General features: G+C 43.4%; 1 protein-coding gene across 1 annotated transcript in view; it reads right to left on the bottom strand.

The window, feature by feature from the left end:
- LAMB1 (laminin subunit beta 1) overlaps positions 1-12755 on the bottom strand; it is a 51393-nt gene extending 38638 nt beyond the window's left edge. The window contains exons 1-4 of the mRNA XM_044280207.1: positions 12652-12755; positions 12500-12573; positions 5116-5291; positions 1107-1242 (exon numbers count right to left, since the gene is read on the bottom strand). Of these exons, the coding sequence (XP_044136142.1) occupies positions 1107-1242; positions 5116-5291; positions 12500-12573; positions 12652-12740 (475 nt within the window). The 5' untranslated portion in view covers positions 12741-12755. The remainder of the gene's footprint in view (positions 1-1106; positions 1243-5115; positions 5292-12499; positions 12574-12651) is intronic.
- Positions 12756-16867: the final 4112 nt, after the last annotated feature.

Genomic DNA, 16867 nt, shown 5'->3' on the forward strand with positions numbered 1-16867 from the left:
TTCTTTCTGTGCTCAGTGAATAGACCTCATTATTTCTGAACATCCTGCTTGGAGTTGTAGTGCAAGGAACAATAACATTTAGGTTCTCTACCAGCTTGTGGTCAGATGGTCAGATCTTCCCCACCAAACACATTTCTCATCTATACCCAGGATGTTTGGCGGCTGGAGTCACTAGAATGGGGGTCCCTAGTCCTCCACATTCCATGTTACCAGCATGACTATGTTGATGAGGAGTTTGAATAGATTGGTGAAGGAGCTGTTCGTTTATAGTAGTTATGGAATGGAAAAAGTAGTCCAGATGGGTCAACCCCTTTATAATAAGCAATTTAGGCTACTTTCCCATCTGTGTTTTCAATTTCTGCTATTAAGATCTGTCATAGGATCTCAATGCCTGAGAAAAACGCTTCAGTTTTGTCCCCATTCATTGTCAATGGGGACAGAATTGAACTGAAGCGAACGAAGTGCACCAGAATGCATTCTGTTCCGTTTTATTGCGTTCCCATGACACAAACAAAAGCGCAGCAAGCAGCGTTTTTGAGTGCGTCCTGGGATGTGGAGCAAGATGGATCGGTCATGACTCACAATGCAAGTCAATGAGGACAGATCCGTTTTCTCTGACACAAAAGAAAACGTATCCATCCCCCATTGGCTTATAATGGTTTTGGAGACGGATCCGTCATTGCTATGTTAAAGATAATACAACCGGATCCGTTCAGAACGGATGCAGACAGTTTTATTATCATGACGGAAGCGTTTTTGCTGATCCATGATGAATCCATCAAAAATGCAGAAGTAAAAGTAGCCTTAAAAGGTCACTGGGGATTTATCAAAACTGGTGTAAAGGAAAACTGGCTTAGTTTCCCCATAGGATCCAATCAGATTGCATCTTTCATTTTCCAAACGATCTCTGAAAAATAAAAGGCGGAACCTGATTGGTTGCTATGGGCAACTAAGCCAGTTTTATATAACTCTACCCCACTGTCCATCATGAGAGAAAATGTGGAGCAGACATGTAAGAGTCTATGGTATATGTTCCCAGCATTCAGAGAAAATAGCTTACTGTCAAAGAGATCACAATCTTTATATTATAGACTACGATAAATTACCATTTTCTGACTGCCACCAGTAATCTGAGCGATTGGGGTCAAATGTAGAGACTACATTTTCTATACGATGGCTCTCTGTGTTAGTCTCGGCGTCATAGGGCGTTCTGGAATCACAAATGAAGCATTTCTTTTCATCCTAAAAAGATAATGTGTTTCAGATTTGGCATTTTTTTATCAAAGTATCCATTTACACAAAGCTTTCAGTCCAAAGTCCTCTCCTATTTTATCTTTAAGATACAAGATGGCCTAAAATCCCCCAAAGTCTCACAGTTTTAGTGCAAAAGACACTTGTGCATCACTGATGCAAAGATGAGGATGCATTCTCCCTGGTGTGCTCTATGTTTCATCTACAATAGGGCGAACATAGGAGTGTATTACATGGTGTCATACATGTAACTCCATAATAACAAGTATTCAGGAAGTTCAGATTGTTTAAAAGGGTTTTCCGGGACCCCTATACCGATGACCTATCCTTATCTGATTGGTGGGAATCTGACACCTGCACCCCCGCTGATCAGCTGTTTGATGAGGGGCTGCAGCATCCTCACAGCTAACTAAGCACAGCGCCGTGCATTGTATAGTGGCTGAGCTTGCTATTGCAGCTCAGGCCCACTCGCTTGAATGTGACCGGTGAGCGTGACATCACTGGCCTCTTCAAACAGCTGATCGGTGGAGGTGCCAGGAGTTGAACCCCAACTGATCACTTATTAAATGGGTTATCTTGGAAAAGATAATGACCTATCCTCAGGATAGGTCATCATTATCACATTGGCGGGGGTCCAAGTCCTAGCACCCCCGCCGATCAGCTTTTTCAGGGAGCCGCTGCGCTCAACAAAGCTCTGGTGAGCGATGCAGGCTCCGGGGGGACCTTTCCAAGGACAGCGCCGTACATCGTAAAGTGGCAGTGCTTGGTATTGCAGCTTAGCCCCATTGACTTGAATGGGGCTGAGTTGCAGCTAAACTATGTGACCAATGTACAGTGATGTGACATTGTGGCGCTCAAGGCCTCTTCTAACAGCTGATCGGCCGCAGATCTGATACTAATTACCTATCCTGAAGATAAGTCATAAATATCTTTTTCTGGATAACCACTTTAATGACCTAACCTATGGACAGGTCATCAATATAGGATGATATATAAACCCCTTTAAATCTGTATCTATTCAGCAGAGATCTGGGCTTAAAAACTTATTTGGGACAACTTTAGCTCCTAAATCTAAAAACTAAAGATCCAAATCAAAGCCATTGAGCTTTGTATTATTAGTCATTTACTGCATAGCATTTAGCTGAGGTCCGGAGTTATATACATCTTGACAAGTACTCAATACTCCCCTCCCTTTTATCTGTTCCTTCCATGAGAAAAATGCTTGTCCCAGTATAATCATGGGTCACTAGGTCACGGATAATCTACTTCAAGTGACCCTGCGCTGCACCTCCTCCTTTCCTGCTTGCAGCACCATGACGGGCTTTATCGCAGCCGCCTGGCTCTAAGCAGACTACAGTAGATAACAGAGCTTTGGGAGTTTAGACCAGCAAATTACTCATCAGAAAAACAGTGTATGTTTATAGAGAGAGAAAAATGTTCTGGCTGTAAAATGAGAGAATTCGTCAAACAGATACAATTCTGGCAGGAAAAGCACACGGGAAACATGCAAGTTACATGAGAAGATTGCAAATGCCAGAGCAGAACACAGAATGAAGAAATCTTACTTACTATTCCAAAAATATTCAAACGCTTTGCAGATATTTTCTAACAAAAACTTACTCTACTGCATAAACTGAAAATGTATGAACTGGTATGACTGACTAGACTTAGCAAAGCCATAATATACTGCCTCAGCCTTTTAAAGTCACCCGGATCAACGCCACGCATATAACTGTCCTAATACATGTATATTGGGGCACAAAACGGTTCAGTTTGTTTCCGTTATACATAACAGAAAAAATAGTCCTGTCGACAGGACTACAGGTGAAACTCGAAAAATTAGAATATCGTGCAAAAGTCCATTTATTTCAGTAAGGCCTCATGCACGCGGCCGTTGTTTGGGTCTGCATCCCAGCCACCGTTTTGGCGGCTCGGATGCGGACTCATTCACTTCAATAGGGCCGCAAAAGATGCGGACAGCACTCCGTGTGCTGTCTGCATCCGTGGCTCCGTTCCGTGGCCCCTCAAAAAAAATATAACATGTCCTATTCTTGTCTGCGCTTTGCGAACAATAATAGGCATTTATATTGCTGGCGCCCGTTCTGTTCCGAAAATTGCGGAAGGCAACACGGGCGGCTTCCGTTTTTTTGCGGATCCGCGGTTGGCGGACTGCAAAAAACGGCACGGCCGTGTGCATGAGGCCTAATGCAACTTAAAAGGAATTGCATTAATGCAGCTTAAAATTTGAATTTTGTGAAAAGGTTCACTATTCTAGGCTGAAAGTGTCACACTCTAGTCAGCTAATTAATCCATACCCCCTGAGCAAAGGGCACCTGAGATTGTGACTTTGGGGTTCCATAAGCTGTAAGCCATAATCATCCAAATTCTAACAAATAAAGGCTTGACATATCTCACTTTGCATGTACTGAGACTATCTCATATGTTAGTTTCACCTTTTAAGTTACATTACTGAAATAAATGAACTTTGCACGATATTCTAATTTTTCGGGTTTCACTTGTATATTTTCCATCATCTATAACAGAAACAAGCGGAACCGTTATGTGCCCCCATGTATTAGGACAGAGTAAAATGGAAGGCCTCTTAAAGGCTTCCGTTTTGCATTCCGTCCTAGAATTCCGTTATATTCCATTATAAGGGAACTTATAACGGAATTCAACTGGCCTTATGGTGTTTGTGGACATGGGGCTTCTAGTCAGATTCATATAGTCTTTAGTAAACTGGGATGAGGTCCCCTCTTATCATCAGTTCCATAAGAGCCTCTGTGATATGTACATCCTTGCCACTGAAGACCTTAGCTGCACGTACGTAAGAAGGAAGTTCCAGCAATTAGGAAATGGTCTAGACACTGCCTTCTGGAAAACTCTATCTAAGTATAACAGACTGTGCTTCACAACAACGAGGGTGATATAAATCCACAAAGTATGCGGCAAGAATTTGTTTTGGTGTCACCCATTTCTAGTTATGAATAATACGCAATTGGATCGAATACATGGAAGGACTCCTACAGTGTCATCAACAGCTGCTTCTGCATTTTCATGTAGGGCATCAAGACAGCTGAAATTGAGAATAATTTCTACACCCACAAAAAAAGAGGCCTTTCTGCCAACCCCCACCCCATGGCCATGCCTGCAGAGGGAAGCACCCTTACTTCCCCAGACACTGTTTTCCATCTCCTTCAGTCCCCCACTCCCACAACTTTATATTTGACGCAGTGATGTTTCCCCCGTGACTTGACACATGGGGGACACATCACCGATGTGGCCAGTCATTGGATGCAGCAGACACATGACCCATGTCAAATAAAAGAAGTTGACATGCTGGGAGGCAACAGCGGTAGGGGACTGAGGGATCTGGAACCCAGCAGCATGGCGCAGATAAGTGTACTTCTCTCCACAGGTCCAGCCATGTAGGGAGCTCTGGCAAGGATGAACAACCCCTTTAAGGCTGGAAATTTGCTGTGTTCTCAGATCTGCATTCTGCAATATTACAAACTATAGCCAGAACCTGTAAGATATATTGTAGTTGTACATAGTATACAAATAGTTAAAACTGGAAGAAAATGCTCTTTTAGGCAGAATAAACAAGCACAGGAAACACTGTACAGATGCAACTGTTCAAACAATGCAAATGTGCGTGAATATTCGCATTACGGCCTGACGGCAGCCAGATGTTTTGTGTTTAGTGGGGAATGTTGAGGGGGAGAGCTGCATCCGTGCCTGGGAAGATATACAGATCCCCCATAGGACACATTGCATCCTCAGATTTCATGGGAAAAGAATGCTGCTACCATGCCTTGTGGACAGTGAAGAATAACATTAAGAGGGTGCAACAGGAGGCATTACCTGGAGATGGCTGACAATACAGAAAGGTTCAGGTTTCTGGATCCCACATGTGGAGGATGCAAAAAGTTGCTCTGCCCGTCCTATTAAGAGGTCACCGGTGGCTGGATAACAGCTGCCTTCTGCACAGCCATAGCTGAAGTCCGGCTCTTGAGACTGGGCAACTCCCAAAATGATAACTGAAAAGATGAAGTAGAACAGACCTTTAATAAATAAGTATATAAAGTCACAGGAATTATTTGAAGCTGAGCTTTTGTTACATGAGTATTAAAAGTGAAGTTCAGCTTGATATGAAAAACACTATAAGCAGTCTTTATAGTCACATAAAAGCATCTTACAGCTTAACAAAGTCTGGTGGTGTCTCTATTTGTAGCCTTAATTGCTAGAAGCCACCCCAGAACTTACTATATAAATGCCTTCAAGACAAGAAAAACACTATTCTATGTACACACAGGAAACAATAAAAACGGGTGACATCATGTGGCTTAGACGCACACGAGATCCCCTTCTAGCCATTAGCATTTCATTAGACTAGGCATGTTGTATGACAGATGTGAGGAACCAATACCTCGGCCAATGATACTTGTTCTCTGTTCCTTTCATGTTCTAATGTTTTCCCACAAAATACATTTTTTTCCTATTTCCTTTTTAAACTTAAGGTGGGTTTACACGGGCCGGCAAGCAGCAGATTGTTGGGAAAGAAGCGTTCCTTCCTGATAATCGGCTGATGGTAAAGTGGAGGAGACTGCTGCTATCACATACCTTGATTACCTCCACGGTATGAGAACGAGCAAGTACTATTGCGATCGCTCATCCTCATACAGTTGCATTGTTTCTGGGCAGCAGATAGGTGTTTAGACCACACGATCCACTGCCCAGAAACCATAATTTAGGTGCCTACACAAAGAAGACTTTTAGATGCAGCAATCACCTCCACTGTATGGGAGTGAGTGCTAGAGTGATCAGTTGTCCCCCATACACATTCATTGTTTCTGGGCAGCAGATCACTGTTTAGACAGCATGATTTACTGCCCCATAACAATGATTTAAGTGGGCGCATCAGGGAGGTTTCCACCTGACGAACAAGCGTTTTCATTGTTATTCGGTGATCAGCGGCACCAGAAGGATCGTTCCGGGATACGCTGCCAATAATCACTCCGATCATTGGCCTATAAGGCTTTCTAAGTGGATAGTTGAGGGCCCTTCTATCTGAATCGGGCTCTATTAAAATAAAGCCAATACCTGCAAAAAGTATAGGTACTCTAGTTTCCTCCCACATGCTAAAGACATGTAGGTAAAGCTAACTGGCTTCCTATAAAAGTGGCTAATCTAGATTGTGCATGACAGCAAGCCACATTTCCATGGTCCAGTGGGGACAGAGAAGAAGGGATCTTGGTGCTGGAACTGGAGCGCTAGTGACAGCTGAGTCTTTTATTTTTTTTATTCATGCACACTGCCTGGCCATATCTAAACTGACTGACCTGTTACATATGCGCTTGACAGCTGAAGGCATCTGTGTTGGTCCCATGTTCACATATGTTTTCATATATGCAAATGAGCCTCTAGGAGCAACGGGGGTGTTGTCATTACACCTACAGGCTCAGCTCTCTCTGCAACTGCTGCACCCTCTGAACTTTAATTGACAGCCACTGTAAATGTAATCGAGTCTGGCCCTGTCAAAGTGGAAAGGGGGCAGCAGTTGCAGAGAAAGCATATCTTCTAGGTGTAACGGCAACGCCCCCATTGCTCCTAGAGGCTCATTTGCATATATTAAAACTTCATTTTTCTCAGCAATGCGGGCACTCCCCCCCAACCTTTTACCACCCCTCTGTACCCTTACTGCAGACTGCTAGCAATTCATTCATAACTTCTAGCAGGAATAATAAAGGAATGGCACAACATACAGACATAAGAATAGATGCTCCAGAATTGTTATTACACGGGGAATGCATGGAGCTATTAAAACAGGCATGTCAGGAGTGGTGAAAGGTCAAATGGAGGAACTTATCATTTCCCATACACCAGTTTTCTGGTGATAAATAAGTGCAACTTGCATTTTTAGGCTGCTGTCACCAGTTCCTGAAAAGGGAGCATGGTGAAAGTGTGGTTTGGGGGGAAAGGGGATCGGCCCCTGAACATTTTCATTATTTATGCTGATAAATTTGTTGTATTATAGTATCCAACCTAAATGTATATTATCTATTACTTGGCTTACTTTGCAGCAGAATTTTACACATATTTTGGCGCACTGCGATACATAACTTTTCTCCCTAAGTCACGCCCCAATGCCAAGAGAGGCAGAAAAATGGTCTAAACATATAATAAATGTGGTGCAAAGCATGTATGCCAATACAGAATTCTGCTGCATTTAGCTTAGCAATTTCCCCCAAATGTTTTCTCTGAAAAGTGGCTCCAATGTGTGGCCAATCAGAATGACTTGTATCTTAGTCTGTAGTAGATATCAGCAAGATTCACCTAATTGAAAGAACTTCAAATGCCAGGAAAAGTCTCTCTCTGTCTCTTCCTATCTCTCATTCTAAATTCTACCAAATCAGAAAAGTCTGATTCTAACAGATCAGAATTTTGGGATTCTAAAGAATTTACCATCCAATGACATGACCTAATGTATTATCTGTTATACCTTCTCATGTCCACTTATGGGTGAAGATAGCGTTCTAATTCTGTTTTACAAAGCTGAGAATCCGGGACACGTTGGTCACGTCAACAGCAGTGACAAGCCCCTACCTTCACCATACAAAGCCCACTCCACACTGATCAGTTAACCACACAAAATTCCACAACTAGGTTCAACTTCAAAGGCTAAACAAACTCTGGGATTCAATAGTCTTCCTCTTCTCACATAGATGGTAGGATTCCTGAATTAGTCGCCCTTCCCAGGGAGCTCTAAAGACAACATGTCCTTTTTACTTAACTTTTTCTAGCATTACTTTTATCTTATACCGTGAGTCACTGTTATATTCCATGTTATCCAAGCACAGATGGTTTCTATACATTTCTAAACTGAGAAATGGAAATCCAGGTAATCCAGTTAAATTGAGATTTATGGCCAAAAATAATAGGTTTCTTCAACCAATGGAATGGGACATGCGTTTGATCTGAATTTCTCACATTTATTTCAAAACTAAAAGTATAAAAAAACACACACAAACCACTAAAGTACTTCCATGACTGGCCACTTCTGTCAAGTTCCAATAGGGGTTTATGAGATGTAACTACATGTGGTTTAGGACTCTTATTTTTATCTTGTCCTTTAAAGGGTCACTGAACATTGTGACATATCAAAGGTTTTGATTGGTGGAGGTCTGAGTGCTGATACCCCCACCGATTGCTAGAACGAGGAAAGAGAAGTGCTCTTTATTAAAGTGACACTTTAAAGGAAACCTGTCATCAATTTTATGCTGACCTCAATGAGGGCAGTATAAAATAGTGACCGAAGTACTGATTTCAGCGGTGTGTCACTCATGAGCTAAAAGTAAGCGGTTGCTGAGAACCAGCATCATAATCATTGCAGCCCAGGCCTTGAGAAGAGTCAAACCTACCTGAGAAGAGTCATGGTTATTCATAATCTCCTGCACTCTCACCCATCTCCCTAGAGAGAAAGGGAGAAAACTAGGTGGGCATGGAGAGCAGGAATTTATGACTCTTCTCAGGTGGCCGGGACTCTTTTCCAGGCCCAGTCTGCAATGATTGTGATGTTGGTTCTCGGCCACCACTTACTTTTAACTTATAAATGACAGACTGCTGAAATCAACTCGTCTGTCTCTGCTTTATTCTGCCGTTAGTATGAACGAATGATTAACGTAAATACTGGTTTGAGTGCTTATAATACTAAGTAACTGATTAACTGCCAGAGAAGGACACTTAAAATGATAAATGTATTATATAAATATTAAAATATAGTGGCTACCCGCCAACAGTTCAATTTAGGCTAGGTGCTGTAGGGTAGTGGATTGTTAGCATAAATATGCAACCACTAGCCCCATTGGCACCAATGAGTAAAACAAACTGTGCGCGGTGCTGGAAGTGTTCACTTGATGTGTATCTGGTTACTCCGCAGGTCATTCAGAGCTAATGACAATATATTCTGACGAGAAGGGTGTTTGATTGGTCTGATATGCAATTGTAGCCACCGATCATGCCCCAATATTCTTGTCTAGCTCAATGACCTGAGTATAGTAATTGATCCCTGCCTAATGTAGCATCTACGCGACGCGTTTCTGTGCTACCCTAATAGGGCAGCCTTTCATCAGGAGCAGAGTATATCATCTCCCAGATACAGGTCGCCCATACATTTAGCATTTCCTGCAGCCTGGGAGGAACAGGGAATCGTGCTGCGCGCTGGAGACCTCTCAGAGCCGGAGGCTGCGTCACTCGGTGCTGCACGTATGGCATATCCAGCGAGACGCATAATTCGTACCTCTCACTCCTGTCTTCAAGACTTTTCTCGAGCTGCACCTACCCTCTGGAATACTCTGCCCTGGAATACTAGGTCAATCCACAACTCCTCCACCTTCAAACGTGTCTTAGGAACACATCTTTTCAGGCAGGCTTATCAAGCTACCTAAACTGACTTTTCCCAGACTAACCCCCCCACCACCACCAACTCCTCTGGCCTAAACTCGATCCTCTAGTACAGTGTTTCCCAACCAGTGTGCCTCCAGCTGTTACAAAACTACAACTCCCAGCATGCCAGCACAGCCAAATGCTGTCCGCGCATGCTGGGAGTTGTAGTTTTGCAACAGCTGGAGGCTCAATGGTTGGGAAACACTGCTCTAGTAGTCCTAAACCCGAAGCAGATCGGCCGGCACCACTCCTGTCAGTTCAATAATGGCCCAAATCCTACTTATCACAATCAACTACCTAATGTGTCACCCCCAATTCCTCATAGATTGTAATCTCTTGCGAGCAGGGCCCTGACTCCTAGTGTTTCAGTTGTATATTATCCAGTTATTTTTGTTTTGTATATGAACCCTATGAACTTGTAAAGTGCTGCGGAATATGGTGGCGCTGTATAAATACATTTTATTATTATATTATTAAAGGACAGGGCAGAATCAAATGTTATCCCCGGACAGCGGACTTGTAAGACTGGAGAAAGTGTGGTGCTATTAACGGTGAAACAGCCTAAAATCCATTTTAACAAAGAGAATACAGAAAACAAAGCAAGTCGTTGAAAATACTTGCTAGAGGTTGCCTTTGCCAAAATACTAGTGTATCAGGCCAAAGTAAGGCTACTTTCATACTTGCATTTTGGCTTTCCGTTTGTGAGATCCGTTCAGGGCTTTCACAAGCGGTCCAAAACGGATCAGTTTTGCCCTAATGCATTCTGAATGGAAAAGGATCCGCTCAGGATGCATCAGTTTGCCTCCGATCAGTCTCCACTCCGCTCTGGAGGCAAGCAGCGTTTTGGTGTCCGTCTGACGAAACTGAGCCAAACGGATCCGTTCTGACACACAATATAAGTCAATAGGAATGGATCAGTTTTCTATGACACAATCTGGCACAATAGAAAACGGATCTGTCCTCCATTAACTTTCAACAGTGTTCAAGATGGATCGGTCTTGGCTATATTACAGATAATACAAACAGATCCGTTCTGAACGGATGCATGCGGTTGTATTATCTGAACGGATCCGTCTGTGCAGATCCATGACGGAGCCGCACCAAACGAGAGTGTGAAGGTAGCCTAACTCCCCATCCTTATATTTGCCTTTGCAGTGGGTGGTGTACTTGCTCTAGTTGGAATGCTATGCTGTTGGGTGGGAGGCTACAGAAAAGGGTCATTTCAATACAAAAGGCTTTATCTACATACCACTGGCAACCTACAGAGCACTCCATGTGTCTCATTTCTGTTCCCTCTGTTGGGGGTAATTAACTATTTTTTTGCTGCAGGATGTGACCGGGATTTATAATCTTTTCAGTGTTATGTTCAGCATACCATTATATTTTTTCCTCGGATGTCACAATAACGCAGTTTTCAAAGCAACATAAGACTAAACATCTGTACCACCAGAACATAAGAGATAATGCCGAGGTCTGTGGTTGCAAATAGGTTTCCTCTGTAGTTACTAAGAAGTAATATGAATGGAAATAATTATCAGCTCCATGTAGTTCCCAACTCAGGGTGTACAGGCTGCTGTTTCTGAAAGATCCAATATTAATGTTTCCCCCTAAAATGTCAGCAAATTCCAAGAGTCTCCTTGATAAAGTAGAAGAGTTCAACAGAAGATCTACATTATCCTGGAGATACATGGTGTACACTAAGCTAATACACAAATCCAGAAGCCTGGTGTGTTTCAAAATGCACTGGAGTATGGATTTGACTGACGTTCCATTTTTTAGCTTTCTAGAGAACCCAGGAGACTTGGTCCTATTCTCCATCCCTCATGCAGTCAGTCCAGGAAAGGTTTCTACATTTTTTTTAACTTGCATAAATGAGCTTGATTTTCTTTTGGTAACCATTAACTTCTCTCCCTAAGGTCATGAATGGCAGTCGAATAATAATTTCATTAGATATTAACTGGAGGAACTTGGGTTGTACGACTTTGCTTGGAACACATCCCTGGCAGACACACCCGGAGTAATGTTACAGTAAAACTGGCCATAGCCAGTGAGGCTTCCAGTAAGATGCATCGAAACTATCATAAGCCAAGTTGAGCTCGGACAGTGCTGTGTAAGGGTACAGCCACACACAAAGGTTTTGGAAGTCTAAACCAGGAGTGAATTCAAAAAAAGAGGAGAACTCACATCAGTCCATTATACGTTCTCTCCTTTTACGATCTACTCAGAATTTTGGATTCCAAAATTGCATCGGGAAGCCTGACTGTGTGGACATACCTTAATAGTGCAGCATAAATGAAAGTGTGACAATAGTAGTTTTGTATAACTAGTAACCAAACAACTGCATTTACTAAATGGTTTGTCCTGGTGTATGTGATATCATCTATAAATGAGCTTTTCTTTTTGAGTGTCCAGCGATGGAAAAAGATCAAAGTCCCAACTGCTTTACCATTGAAATGATAACGTACATAAATTAGTCATCCAGTCATTCATAGCTCTAGCAACAGTATGAGTAATTGTCATAACAGTCTAATCTTAAAAAGAGTAGAATGGATACGTTCAGATTTAGCTGGATCCTCTAAAATGCATGGAAAACTAACTTTTCCAGTGGCAGCAACACCCGGCAAAGTAATAGGGTCAATAAAAAGTGATTTGCCTCTATACAGCACACACCTCACAAAGGGAACGGGTTAAATCCTAAGCTGAAGGTCACATTGCAGAAGACTCTCAGCCATGAAGCTTCACCCTAGCATCTAAATCACAGAGCATGAAATCCATTGCATCCAGATGCAAGTCTTGATCTTACCTAGGATAAGTGCTGGCACCTGAAGCTGTCCCATTGTCCTCCTGGCTGGGGACTCACTCAGAATCAGCTCCCTCCTGCAAAAGAAAAAAACAATGAGGACTCGAGCTATACAATTGCTATAATACATATGAGGAGGAGAACATCTGTCTTACAGGATGTGCTTCCTCCTCTGCCCTCTGAATGACTGAGGAATTTTTCCTTTCAGACCCAAAAAAGTTGAGACTTTAACTTTCTTGAGCATGCTCAGTGCAGAGAACATGACCCCCTCCTCCAGTGCTGCACAGTAGTCACACCCCTCTCTGTCCTGAGCATTGCTGTGTCCTCCAGAGGTGACTTGCTCAAAGGTGTGAATGAATGAGATGATAGTGGAGACTTGCAGAAGCTTGTGTGCAATGACAGCAAGCACAGTAAGGATAACAGCCCTTCTCAGTCTGCCATGTCCTCCTGTACTAGATCTAGTGCTATACAGTCGGGGAAACTGTTTTGTGGACAAAGCAATGTTTGGAGTTGTAGTTTCACAACAGCTGGAGTCCTAAAGGAAGCTAATCCCTGTTTTAGATGCTGATGACCTATTCTCCAAACAAATAAAAAAATCTGCTCACCGGACTGTGTATCGTAGGTATGGCCACCAATATCATGAAGCTTCAGTCCAGCACTTGGCTTAAGTGCATTCACAAAATATAAATATCATTGTTTATTTTAATCCATATAAAAGGCGTTTTATAGAATAATGTCATCAATATCAGATTGGTGGGGGTCTGACACTGGATACCCTCCAATCAGCTGTTTGTAGCAGAGAACTCACTAAACCACACCAACACAGGGGCAACATACAAACTCTAGGCATATAGGTCCTTGATCAGATTAGAGCCCAGAACTCCAGCACTGTAAAACGAGCAGCTAACCACTGAGCTATCCAAGGTTGCTTGGTTTCTTTGTTTCAGAGCAGAAATTCTCAATTTCCCCCACCCTGAATCAAACTAGTTCATCCAGCACCCCCATGGATCAGCTGTTTTGAGCTTCCATGGCCCTGAAAGCTAAAAGTGTACAAAGCGGAAACAGTAGACTTAATTCACAATGTACTTTCTACATACTGAAGCTCAGCTCCCATTCACTTGAAAGAGAGCTGAGCTGCAGTACCCAGCGCGGCCACTACACAGGGGACAGCGCTGTCTACCTCCGGCTCTGTATAGTTTGCGGCACTGTGGCAGGCTTAAGCATCAGGTCAGTGGGGGTTCTGGGAGTCAGACCCCCACCAATCTGATATTGATGACCTATCCTGAGGATTGGTCATCAATATCTGTAGTCCAGAGAACCCCTAGTTGTCTGTCAGTAATTAAAGTGTACAGTATTTAGGAATATACTGGCAAACAATAGATTTCTGATTTATGAATTTTACCAGCTGTGTATATATAGTAAAGATCCTGGGTTAGTAACAGCTAGTTGTTAGTGTAGGCGTGCTCCTGCAGCTTGTAACCCCCCTCAACTGCAACAACGTCAAATTACGTCTCTGCAGACAGAAGACTTGCAACGCCTGCCGTTAAAAGATAGTGGGCAGTCGTTAAAGGGTTGATGTTTGTCACATCTGAACTTACATGTGATTGGAAAAATTGGGGTTGATAATTGCAAGATGATCGACTGCTAACACAATACTTTTCTATACCCAAAGGTGAGTTCACACCACTGCTATATATTTATGTTGTTCTGTTCTGTTTGAGGAGCAGAACAATGAAAATAATGAAAGTGTTGGATTCTGCACATAACTGGGGCGAACGGATGGAGTCCATTTGGGATCCAGTTTTTTTTACTAGACAAAAATACTTTTTTGCCAGGTCCTTTTGATGGAATCTAGGACAAAGGCCCTGAACGGAGCCTCCAGCACAGATGTGAACAAGCCCTGAGGCTGTTTTAAAGGGATAGCTTGCTTTTACGGCTTCTTGCACAAGAACGTGTTGTGTTTTGTGGTCCGCAAATTGCAGATCCGCAAAACATGGATGCCGCCCGTGTGCCTTCCACAATTTAGGGAACGGAACAGACGTCCCATTATAGAAATGCCTATTCTTGTCCGCCAAACGGAACGGAGCCACGGAACGGAGAAACGGCCCCATTGAAGTGAATAGGTCCGCACCCGAGCTGCTAAAAATGCGGCGCGGATGCGGAACCAAACCATGGTCTTGTACAAGAGGCATAAAAATGAGAGAGGAACAGAAAGAGTGCATGCACAGGGAGGAGAGTCCACTGTGCAGTTTCACCCCAACTTGCCTGACTTGTGTCTGGATTTACTTATTATAAGCAATAGGCCAAGCTGCGCAGGACAGAGAGAAGCTTTACAACAGACTCTTCTCCCATGTCCAGACTGGAGTATTTCAGAGTCAGGGCTCATGCCTACAGCTGTGTGCCGGCTTGCTCGGCTGGGCATGTGCTGCTGTCCTCAATGCACAGGCACGACCGTGGGGCAGCCGCATGCCGATCGCGGATCCATTCACTTGAATGGGGTCCGCGATCCGCATCCGATGGTCCGCACCGCAAAAAAGGAGTGCATGCACTACTTTTTTGCGGTGCGGAGGCACGGCCAGAAACACCATGGAAGCACTCCGTGGGGTTCTGATTCGTGCTTCCGCACCTCAAGTGAATAGGTCCGCAACCGTGATGTGGGGTGCACACGGCCAGTGCCCTGTGTATTGCGGACCCGCAATACGGCCACGGCGGGGCAACGGCCGTGTGCATGAGCCCTAAAACATAGCTCTCTGTAATGATGAGCCTGTCAGGATTTCATGGTGCAGGACCTTTCTTTGTGTGGAGGAATCTGCAACAGAGGTCCTGAACGGGGTCTCCAGATCAGATGTGAACATGCCACTACACGTATAGAGAATTAATCGTATTTACATAGCAGTACATCCTTTACAGATCATGTAGATGACTAAGAACAGTTTATTAACTATCATGAAACCTTTCCTACACCCTGGCATTTACTCCATGCTCTTATGTGATTAAGTGCCTGGAATGCAACTCTTACAACCACTGATCTCTAGGAATGTGGTGCATGTCGTCCATCACCTATGGCTCCATTGGCAAGAGAGCATTCAGTCCATTGTCTCATTTGCAGCTATGAATAATATTTCACACAATCATGTACAGTGTAGTACATAATCTGTTCCATTCACTGATACCACAGAGCAGTGAATAAAAGTGTATTTAAAAGGGGAATTACATTTATAGGTGTCCAAGTGTTTTATACGGATGGCCTATCCTCAGGATGGTCATTGGTATCTGATTCAAGGCATCCTTAACCATCAGCTATTTGAAGAGACCAAGGCCAGTGAAATATAGAAACATAGAATGTGTCGGCAGATAAGAACCATTTGGCCCATCTAGTCTGCCCAATATACTGAATACTATGGATAGCCCTTGGCCCTATCTTATATGAAGGATGGCGTTATGCCTATCCCATGCATGCTTAAACTCCTTCACTGTATTTGAAGCTACCACTTCTGCAGGAAGGCTATTCCATGCATCCACTACTCTCTCAGTAAAGTAATACTTCCTGATATTACTTTTAAACCTTTGCCCCTCTAATTTAAAACTATGTCCTCTTGTAGCAGTTTTTCTTCTTTTAAATATTTTCTCCTCTTTTACCTTCTTGATTCCCTTTATGTATTTAAAAGTTTCTATCATATCCCCTCTGTCTCGTCTTTCTTCCAAGCTATACATGTTAAGGTCCTTTAATCTTTCCTGGTAAGTTTTATCCTGCAAAGCAATCCATGTACTAGTTTAGTAGCAGTGATGTCACGTTCATTGGTCACATGGCCTGGGCGCAGCTTAGTCCCTTTTAAGTGAGTGGGACTGAGCTGCAATACCAAGCGCAGCCACTATCCAATTGAGGGCACTGTGCTTGGTAAGCTGTTAGGAGACCGTGGCACTCACCAGAGCGCAGCAGTCTCTTCAAACAGCAGATTGGTGGCGATGCTGGGAGTAAGTCCCACTGCACCATTCATTGGTTAGTAGATCGTTGGTGCAGCTATCTAAATCATCATTCACATACAGCTATCCCCTATACACTGTATGGGTAGGAGCTATCGCTAATGCTATTGCTCGTCCCCATACAGATTCAATGTTTGCCGGCAGCAGTTTAGTTGCTGCCATCAAACAATGATTCTGTATGGGGACTAGCGATGTATTAGCTATCGCTCCTCCCCATACTGTGGAGACGATCACTGCATGCAAATGTGGCAGTTTCCTCCTCTGGCGAGCAGGCAATTCTCATACATTGGGCCATGTAAAGGGGCCTTTAAGCAGTGTAAACAGCCAGACTGCCTCATTCTGCACCCGATTTATCACAGTGGCTGATGCTGGATGATAAAGCTATGC

The sequence above is a fragment of the Bufo gargarizans genome, chromosome 2 (genome assembly GCF_014858855.1).
Source record: "Bufo gargarizans isolate SCDJY-AF-19 chromosome 2, ASM1485885v1, whole genome shotgun sequence".
In the NCBI taxonomy this organism is placed as follows: domain Eukaryota; kingdom Metazoa; phylum Chordata; class Amphibia; order Anura; family Bufonidae; genus Bufo; species Bufo gargarizans.